At 27.9% G+C, this 11,090-nt stretch overlaps 1 protein-coding gene across 3 annotated transcripts; it reads left to right on the top strand.

The window, feature by feature from the left end:
- The first annotated feature begins 114 nt into the window (after positions 1–114).
- On the top strand, positions 115–10,869 carry LOC145192479 (uncharacterized). 3 transcript variants are annotated; one of them, XM_090077155.1, is made up of 8 exons: positions 115–291; positions 413–547; positions 1,165–1,209; positions 1,338–1,402; positions 1,924–1,979; positions 10,168–10,273; positions 10,382–10,396; positions 10,720–10,869. In XM_090077155.1, exons 1-8 carry the CDS (start codon positions 202–204, stop codon positions 10,835–10,837), a joined length of 630 nt encoding a protein of 209 aa, XP_089933281.1. In that variant the 5' UTR covers positions 115–201; the 3' UTR covers positions 10,838–10,869. The 3 variants fall into 3 exon arrangements, 2 of the variants coding, with proteins under 2 accessions (XP_089933281.1, XP_089933282.1); XR_016449438.1 differs by lacking the exon at positions 10,720–10,869 and having other exon boundaries at positions 10,112–10,273; XM_090077156.1 differs by lacking the exon at positions 10,168–10,273.
- Positions 10,870–11,090: the final 221 nt, after the last annotated feature.

The following is an 11,090-nucleotide window of genomic DNA, read 5'->3' as shown; positions in this document are numbered from 1 at the left end:
ATTTTCCTTGTTCCCTAACTCTTATCAAAAATAAGTATTTTTAAATAGAATTTGCAATGTTTAATATTTATTTTATATAGCTTTAGAATTAATCCATGTTGTAATCTATATGCTTATCTATAGATTTTTTTTCTTTATTGGTTTTAATGTAATTTTGTTATTTTTTTTACCATTGCAATATCAATTTTAATAAAAGTGGAAATGATTCATGCTGTGAGGGGATTGTTGAAAGATTTTGAAATACATTTAGCAAGTGTTTCTCCTAGAAGAAAAGCAATATTAAATCACATGGTATGACATTTTCCGTTTTGTTTTGTTTTTATACTTAGATTTAAATTTCTCATCATAAAAAGATTTTTTGAATTTGGTAAGATTTTTTGGGTATATAAAAGCTTTTTTTGAAATGTTTTAGGGCTTGGAATTCACTGTGACTCCATCTACTTTTGATGAAACTAGCCTTAGCAAAAGTTCATTTAAAAACCCACAAGATTTTGTTATTGAATGTGCAAGGCAAAAAGCAATTAATGTCAATAATATTTTAAAAGAGGTGGGGCTAGAACGTTTGCTATCAAATCTCTTTGTGTTAGATTGTTTTTCTGTGTATTTTCTTGTTCTTTCCCTACAATCACAGCAAACCATGCTGGTTTTTTCAGGACCAAGATTTAAGTGAAAAAGTAGTCTGTACTGTGAAAAAACTTTAAGAAAGAAAAAACATAGCAGGGCTCAAATCAAATGTATAATAAAACTTTAACATTTTATTATGTGTGGTTTTTTTTTTTATTCATCACATCGTTTTATAGTTATGAGTTTTAAATGTTCAGAAAAATTAATGATATAGATTAATAGATCCATGTGTCATTTTTCAATTGAAACTTAAATAAGTGCACAAACAAAAGTAATATTTGAAGAATTATTATTTTTATTTTTTGGATATTAACCCAAAGTTTTAACAGTTGATATCAATGTAGAAACTACTATAAATTATGCTAAAAGTAGCTGTTATTTTTTTATATTTTTACTATTTCTTTTTTTTTTTTTTTTTTTTTTTTTTTTTGTAATACTTTAAGCATAGTGTAAGAAAGAGTTTTAGCTATGGTTTAATTAAATTTTTATTTTGTTCTGGTTTTGTGGCAGGGCTATGTTTATTTGTTTCTTTAATTTTAGAAAGGTCCAAGTAACCGTATTGTGATAGCAACAGATACTATTGTTGTAAGTTCTTTATTATTTCTGCCACTAAACTACCTAGAAGAATTAGCAATTGAACAGACTGTATTACCAAATATTTTTAAGTTTTATTAATTGCTTGGTTTGTCATCCTATTTTCCATGTATATTTAGGTAGCCAATGGTGAAATCCTTGAGAAACCACTGAATAATGAAAATGCTTTGTTAATGCTGACTCTGTAGGTTATAAATTTGCCCGGTAGATATAAATTAGAGTTATCTTTCACCCAATCTTGCAATAAAGTATAGAAAAACTGTACATGCTGTTTTGTTTAGTTCTTGCTTTAATAAACTAAACATCAAAAAATAACTCAGGCTCTTATAATATTTTATTTGTGTACTTTAAATGGAAGATGAAAGAACAGAGAATGAAGGTTTTGATGATAGAAACTATTGATTAGGATTTGCTTGAAGTAAATTACCCATCAAGATGATTTACAAATCTGTTAAAATGAACTCCTAAAATTAGTGCTATGAATAAATATGGTTTAAAAAATGCTATAGTTAATCTATATGCATTTCAAAATAAAAAATAAAAAGTTGTTTATAATGTAGCAGAGAGGTCTCACACCTCACTGTGAGTCCTACAAGTAATAGAGATCAAATCTATAAATATTTGTTTTAAATGATCCTCTGTAAAGTAAAATACTAATTTTCAAAAGTTCTGATAATAATTTTTTTCTTTTTTTATTTATTGTAGGCTAAACAATCTTAAAATACACGAAGTATATAGTGGTGTTGCTATGATTAAGACAAGTTTGTTAAATTTTGTTAAACTTCAGATTGCAATTTTTTTTCTTTTTTCTAAACATTTGTTTTAAGAAGTTTATGTGTTCACACCTCTTTGAAACTTTTTGTGTTCTACACAAAAAGTTTCAAAGAGCTTAACAAAAATATGGAATACATACCATTCATCTAAAATGTATGTAGGTTCTAAATCAGCATTTGTTTAAAAATGGTCATCATTTATTGCAATACCAGACTTGTTGTGATGACTTCCATACTGATCATGGGGATGGCTGTGAGGATTCTTGTCTGTGCATTCTTCAACTGCAAATACAGGGTTATTTTTAAGGGGTGTAAATGAAGCAGGGTTTGAGTGAAGAGGATATGTGCCAGTAAATGCAATAAATCAAGTCAATGGGGTTGATAGCAAACAAATATATATATATATATATATATATATATATATATATATATATATATATATATATATATATATATATATATATATATATATATATATATATATATATATAGCATCCCAGATTTTGCTTTCTCAATTTCTAGTTTCAATGATTTTTGAATTTTTTTTCTTGCAGATTGTAAATTTAAATCTTCAGTCCTTGATAGGATCACTTGAGGTTTTTCAGCAACTAAATCTACTATGATAGGCTCTTCATTGGATTCAGAGCATTTGATTAGATCTGATATGGTCTCTGGCATGAGAGATCATATCTGACATATCTGTCAAATAATTTTTTTATTTCATTCCAAAAAGGATTTCTTGTTACCATCTGTACTTCTGAATGGTAACCTTTGACATATCTGTCAAATAATTCTTTGTACAAATTGCCTCGTGATTTTATATAGATTAATTTTGTTAAAAAAACAGAAAAAAAAAGGATGATTTTTTTTTTTAAGAGGCAGTCTAGACAACAATATGTAAAACAACAAACAACAGGGAGTAGAAAATTATTATAACTGATGTTTATAGTTAAGTAAATCGTTTCAAAGATTTGCTAAACTTTCCATTCTCAATTTAAATTTCTTTTTTTATGTTTTTTTCTTTTCAAAGTAACACAAAAGCTGTCACTCATTTTTACTCTTTTACTAGTGAAATATTTTGATCTTTATTATTCTAAAGTTTACCACAACTCGTGTTTTTATAAAAAAATTTTTGTTTTTATTTTTTGTAAAGATGCAATTTCTTTGTAAAGATACAATTAGTTAAAGATACAACATGTTTTTTGTAATGATACAGTTAACAAGAGCCTAAATGATTTGTTAATAATTTCAGTTTTTATAATGATTTTTTGTTTCCATAGTTTTATTCAATTATCTACAAATCTAAGAAAAAATACACCACAAAATTTTATACCCTTCCCCCTCCCCCTGTAACAAATCATCACAAAAACACAAAACCCTCCACCTCCCTTCTCAGTGTGTGATGTAATATATAGATGACCCCTAACCATACATTTTATTGTGACCTCATACATGGACTTAGGGCTTTCAGCCACTCGAAGATTTATGTTCTTTTTAATTGTGTGGTTCAAGTTCTCACAAGGCAGAGATTTTGGACATTTGTATTAGTGCTGAGCATTATTTTGACCAATCCGGATTACGGATTACAATTATTTAATCCGAATTTTGGATCAATCCGTTTTATCCGGATTCACGGATCCAATCCGTCAATTCAGATTTCGGATTCAATCCGTTGATTCGGATTTCGAATCCAATCCGGCTTCATTGTTTTTGAGATAATCAGCTATTTTTTCATTATTATCAAGTATCAACCTAAATAATTCGAATTACGATCTCAGATCTATTGACAATTGACTCAATATAAGACCCCTAATAGCAAATACACCAGGGTTTTCAAGTTTTTCACAATTTATCATTAGATACCCACCTATGAGGTAGGAACTAGGAATTAGAAAGTAGCAAGTAGGTATTTACTATTTTTATTAATAAAAAAAAGGAGATGTTATGTGCGTATTTGTATGCAATTCATAGCCAAATCTAACCTCATGTGGTTTTAAAATAAAAAGTCAAAGGTGTTAAAGTTTATTTTATTGATTTTTTTAATCAATTAATATATTTTTTTCATTTTCTCAAGTTATTTTTAAAAAGTATATGTATGTCCCATCTTGTAATATAGATAAAATATAACATGGGTTTTTAATCAAAATTATTAGGAGGTCCCAAACCCAACTCCCAAGTTGTATCCTACAACTAGTAACAAAATTAAAAAAAATAATAGTGAAATAAAAAAATAACCAAAAATATAAAGTAAAAATATTATGTAGTATGTATATACTATATATCAAGACTAAATTGTGATACCAAATTTAGGTTTAAAATTTTAAACTATAAACATCAAAAATGTATTAAAGTATGAAGTTGAAAACTTGTTTGTTGTAACATTTGATAGAAGGTTGTTTATTAAATCTTAGTATATTTAAAGAACTGTAGAAATTCAGGCTAATGAGCACATAATATTGTTATACTTATACATTATACATAATACATTTAATATTTATTACAACAGTAAAAAAAAAAATAATAATAATATATAAATTATAATTTAGCATTATGCGAAAGAAATATTAACCATTTGGCTGTTTCACCAGCCAGACAATTTCTCTTTGAAGTTATAATGTTTCCTGCAGTGGAAAAAGCTCTTTCAGACGGAGTAGATGTTGATGGTATACATAGATAATTTTTGGCAAGTTTTGAAATCATTGGGTATCTTTTGCTATTTTCAGTCCACCATGTTAATGGACAAGCATTTTTGTTGATACAATTTTCTCTTAAATATTTTTCAAGCTCATTTTGTTGATTAACATCTTCACCACTGTCATTTTGGGGAAATAAAATATCTAAAGCAGATACCATGGAGCTTGGCTGATTAATAGAATCATTAACTGAAGAATCTTCATAATTTAATTGATGCATAATAAAATCTTTTAAGGTAATTAAAATATCACTTTCATCATCAAAAACATTTTTATAACGTGGGTCTAAAAGTGAAGCAATATTTAAAAGAAATATAGAATCACTGTGCATTTGACTAAAAAATCTTGCTTTGAACTCTTGTGACTGTTTCTTTTATTTTAATTTTATGTAGGTCAGATTCGTTGGGAGTCAAATAGTGTTGGGCAATGCTTTTTAAAATAGGATGTACAGTTGATATTGTTGGAGTTGTTGCAGATGACAAGACTTTAGTAACAAGATCGAAAGGCTTGAGCACTTTTACTAACTGCTCCAATAGCTCCCATTTACTTTCGCTGAGTTCCAGTGATATTGCTGTTGTTCTAGTAGTGGTATTACGATCATTTAAAACTAAGCAACTATACATTGTCGAGACTCAATAAGTCATTCAACCATTGCATAAATCGAATTCCATCTAGTTTTAACAGATTGAATTAATTTTTTTTCTGGCTTTTTTAATTTTTTCTGTACTACTTGGAGTGCTTTGATTGCTTTTGTTGAGCGTTTGAAATGTGAAACGATTGTAGATGCAGTAATTAGTATTTGTTTTATTTCATTTTCTTCCAAGCCTTTGTTGACACATAACTGTAACGAATGAGCGAAACATGTCCTACTTTTAATATTTGGAGCCATTGCAGTAACGGCATTCTTAATATTTACCGCATTGTCATGCACAATACATATAGTTTTTGTATCAATTTCCCATTCCTTCATAATATCAACTAATTTGTCTTTAAAATTTATGCTGGTATGCCGCTCATCCATTAATTCAGTTGTAATAATATAATTGACTATTTTCCAGTTTTTAGTTATGCCATGTGCAGTAACTGATATGTAAGATTCCATAGCTTTACTTGTCCAACAGTCAGTAGTTAGTGCTATTGAGTCTATTTTCTGTATTTCAGTGGCTACTTTATGTTTTTCTGTCTCATACAGTCCTTGAATTCTTCTTTTGATTGTAAACCGACTTGGTATTTCATAATTTGGTGATATTTTATTCATAAACTCAACAAATCCAACACCATCCACTGTTGAGAGTGGTAGCATATCTTTGGCTATAAATTTTACAAGACTGTCTGTTATTTGCTCTTGTCTTTTGGCTGATACAGATGGTGAAAAGAACATCTCTGTTATCTTTGGCTGCGTTAATAGTCCTAAGTTTCCATATTCTGATAATCCTTTTGTAGATGTTGATGGTGAACAGCTAACTTCAGTATTAATACTATTATTATCATAAATATCAGCTGTCTCATTTGATGATTTAGAGCTATTTTGCAGATCATCATCATTGTCATCGTCATCATTTTCTAATAATCTAAGAACATAATTCAGTTTTAAATTTAAATATATAATAAAATATTTTGTATTTTGTACTTTAGAAACTCCAATGTAATGTTTTAATATCTATTTGGATGAATGTAATATATATTAATATACTTTAATGTAATAGTAGCTTAAAATATATTTAATAATTATTTAAGTTTATTATTAAATTTGAATACATACAAATTACAAATCATATTACAAAGTATAACTAATATTGTAACTTATATAACAAGTTGAAAACATTAAAATAATTTATGTTTGGTTCGCATGTGATTCCATAATGTGCCTGGTATACAAATACAAATACAAATTAATCACAATTAAAAGTAGCTATTTAAAAGTCATCTGCTCACAGTACACACATGACAGTATGACACACACAATCAATGATTTAACTTAATCAGTAAGTAGTTGCTTTTATTTAATATACGTGCAAATGGTAATTAATAATTACTAAATAAAATAAATGAAAGTCACATACCTATATTATAGATATTTAAATTGTTGTTTTAGATTTCTAGAATAAAATCTTTTCATTTTTATTATAATTTACCTGTACTGCCTGAAGTTTTGAATGATTTTCCACAGGCATTGCAAAATACTAAGTGCTTGTTGTGTTCTTCAATACCTTTGGTAAAACTTGTCCAAATTTGAGACATTTTTAATAGGTAAAGTTTAAAATATCAATAGTTTAATAACAAAATATAAATGATATAATACAAATTACGATACGATACGTAATAAGTACTAATGTAATAACAAATTACTGAGCTGTAAATTAGTAACTAGTAGACTACAAAAAACTGCAGAACAGTGAGTACTGAAAATAAATAACATTGCCTCATGACTGACGACTGTTATTAAATATTAATAAAAGTACAATAATAATTGATATCTGATAACTCGTTGTAGAACGCACACAATATTTATTTATAGCAGTAGTTTTCAAAAAAATCGGGGAAAATGGGATTTTTTACGCAAAAACAGTTTTCGACAAAATTGGTTTTGATTTTTTTATATGGTTGTAACTCAATGTAAATACTTTAAATTTTCACCAAATGTTTATATTAGTGTTGAGTTTTTTAAATTTTATATTTAATTTTTCCAAGTATTTTTTTTTTTTTGAATAAACCGGATTTATATCATAATCCGGATATGGTATTTTAATCCGGATTAAACGGATTGTTACTTTTGTTTCAATCCGGATCAATCCGTATCGGTAATCCGGATATGGATTGATCCGGATTTTGTGCTCAGCACTAATTTGTATCTAAAGAGCCAAGAGAATCTGTTCACAAAGATTTTGAAAAGAACTTTTTGTCTAGATGCTAAGTCAACAATATTCAAAGCCAAAGCTATGATAGTGCTATTCTATCATCTGTAATAGATAAAATCATAGAAAAGCATTTTTTTTAAATAAAAATTTTGCTTATGTCGGAAAGAGTTTTCAGGATTTTACTAAATGCTGATTTTAGAACCTGCATACTTTGCAGATAAATGGTTTGTACCCCATTTTTTTGCTATCCTCTTTGAAAGCTTTTTTATGTTCTCCAGATTGACCGTCAGATTGAAATTTCTGTTTTTTTTTTCGCATATAATTAATCATAAACAATTTATTAACACAATTTATGTTGTTAAACAAATTGATCTAAGTGTGAAATGCTTTTTATTTTAAAGTTTTGAACAACATGTAAAAAAGACTATTTTTAGTAATGCCCATAATGTAAACAATGAAACAATTAAAACAATTAAAACTTAAATAACAGAACCATAATGTAAATACATTTATAATACAAAGAATATGCTATCTGTTGTTTAAATTACATTTTACTACAGCAAATTTTAGTTTCTCTCTTGTGTCCTATAGTTCTTTTATGATCCACCCATATTTTCAGAATTTGTGATTTGAAACAACTATATTTTATTGCTCTGCATTGTTTGATAAGCATAAACTGTTAGATCCTAGTATTTCCTTATTGTATTTTACACAAGGGCGATTGTGGCACGCTAGAATATCTATTTTCCATGAAACTGTTAGATCATACTCAAAGACAATTTTTGTTTATTGTCGAAGGCAAGAAAAAGTCTTTCAAAATTTTAACAGAAATGTGTGTAAACCAGCGTCAAGCCAGATGCTGCTGATTTCACAAATGAAAACTTTTTCAGACAATTAGTTATTTTCAAAAATAACTGTTGTTGTAGTTAAAGCTACATCCCTCTCCAAAATGGTCTAACAGGGGACATAATTCTATTACCATTCTTTCCATCCCAAACTATGTAGTCTTTTATGTAACTTAGTTTCAACCAGTTCTGAAATGGTGGCCAAACAAAAGTATACTGCAAAGTTGCAAGAATGTAACACTGTTTAACAACAACATCTTTATATAATTCAGAAGCAGAAGAATGATTTAATAATGGTTTGAAATGAGATCTGATTTTCTTTCGTTATGACTTGATAGTTAAAGTTGTCACAGTCAAGGTGACAACTTTAACTATCTATAAGAAAATCTACCCTGACTGTGACAACTTGAACTGCTTACAATCCTTTTTCGTTCCATTTTAAGCTATAACTATGCTACTTGTTCTGCATTTTTATTTACAAGTGATTCACTGATACGATATTGATTGGCTTTACTTTTGCAACTATTTTAGAAACAATTAAAAATTGTTGAATCAAACAGGAGGGTAATTGAAAAGAAAAACTGCACTATTAGTTATTCAATACCAAGATTTAGATAGCAAAAGATTTAGATAGTAAAAAATTTAGATAGCAAAAAATTTAGATAGCAAAGCCTACTGAAAATTTCAGCCACATTTAAAATAATTTATCTGGCTCAACAGCCAGATCAATGATTTATTGTCTGGATAAAGTTTACTGTGAAGAGGTGTGCCTATTTCTTTCTATCTAAAGTATATTATTTACTACAAAATACAAACCGTCATGATAAAATAAATATGACATTTTTAAATCATAAGAATCACACAAACTTAAAACACTTTAAAAGTTTTTTTAATCATTTTATTTTTTAATTAACAGAGAAATAGTATTTAGAAAATATAAAAATCTTTAAATTATCAATAAAACGATAAAAAATTGATTTGTAAATCAAAATATATATACACTTAAAGCACATATCTAAATGAATTTCAAAAAGTAAAAAGTAGTTATTAAAGTACCTTATATACTTTTCAATCAGCTGTTAAGATATGCAATTTCTTTATTTAAAACTAAATAAGGCTATTTCTGCAGTTCATATTACTGAGGGACAAACTTCGACATTGAAATTGAGGTTCGGCCAAATATATTCTTGAATTTTTTCACATGCTGAGGGTGTTACGGCTGTTAAAGATTTTGATCTAATACATTTACTTTTCGGGCGACCTGAATAAATGAGGATTATACTCTAACGCAAAGTTGAAAAATGGGAATTTTAGCTGGAAAGCAGCTGTGATTCGCTTATTTTAGCTACCATAATGGTTGAATTTATGGAAATTTTGGAAGCATAAAAAGCAAATAATAATACGGTTTAATTATAAAAATATATGTATTTAGCACATCAACTAGTAGGCATGAATATGTATGTATGTATGTATGTATGTATGTATGTATGTATGTATGTATGTATGTATGTATGTCAAGAAAAATTAGGGGTGAGGAGAAGTTCAGCCTGGCGGTCAATCTGGAAATCAGTGTCTATGATGTGTGTTCATATGCTTTCATATGCGTTCTTTTTCATTTTTACTTTTTCTTCTGACTGAATAATAGCACGCATATTAAGTATATTTGTGATATAAACACAGCATTTAGATTAAGTTTGAAATATTTTTTGATGCGCAATTTTCAGTGAAACGTAGAAATGTGCTTTGAATGTGTCTAATTGTCGAGTGTGTGACCTATTAGTAGGTGATTGTGTATTAATGCACCAATTCTTCGAGAGGACAGAAGTAGAATTTGGTGACATTCCTCCTGATATTATATCTATGTACGCAGCGTCGGAAGAGCCCTTGTTAGTAGTGAATTTGTAATTTATTTTGACATATCATGTTAACCTTTATTTAGACTACTATTTTGTTTTTTAGAAAATTAACTGATATTTTTGAAAATTCATTTTTAGAGACAAAGCTGGAGCGTATCTTTTCTTTTTGAATTTGTTACGACTTTTCTGATGTATTTTTTTAATGGCCTGTTTAAAGAAAAACAAGCCTTTGATAGCTGAAAATAATTTGGACACAAGCAATACCATCGAACCTATAGTCTATCTTTCTATAACTTGTTCGTTTGTTTAATGCGCGCTCGTCAAGAATGTGTAAAGATGTTCAATGATGTAAATCGTTTAAATTTTTAAAGAAAAAGTTTGCACAGTTTGTCTATAATTTGAAGATAGTTTTAAACCTTGATTATCTTGCAACCTTAAGAACATGAAATATTTTATTGACTTTATATAAATATTAGATATGGTATACAAGACGACGGAAGTACTTTAGTGAAGAAAATCAATGGTTGTTATTATAACGTACAAGGTTTTCCTTTGTATAAATTCTGTGAAGAGGTTTATAACTGGTTGAAGTAGAAAGATAAAAACAAATTGCTTTTTTGAATTCATATAGACTGCTTGTTTCGTTTTTAAATCAATCATTTCGTTTTTAAATCATAAATTATAAATTTATAGCACTACCATAGTTATCCGGGTAACATCAAAACAACAAAGTTTGATGACATAGAATAACTTAAGGAAAATTATCATGCATCATTGTAACTATCATGCATCATTGAACTGAGAATATAAAAATCCCCTTATTATTCTAGACTTACCTACTGCAAAA

This window comes from Hydra viridissima, unplaced genomic scaffold, assembly GCF_058129835.1.
Source record: "Hydra viridissima isolate aposymbiotic clone 2 unplaced genomic scaffold, HvirCarnegie_v1 scaffold_2, whole genome shotgun sequence".
NCBI classification, from domain to species: Eukaryota; Metazoa; Cnidaria; class Hydrozoa; order Anthoathecata; family Hydridae; genus Hydra; species Hydra viridissima.
The sequence above is the reverse complement of the archived record's forward strand: the minus strand, read 5'-3'. Positions and strand labels throughout refer to the sequence as shown.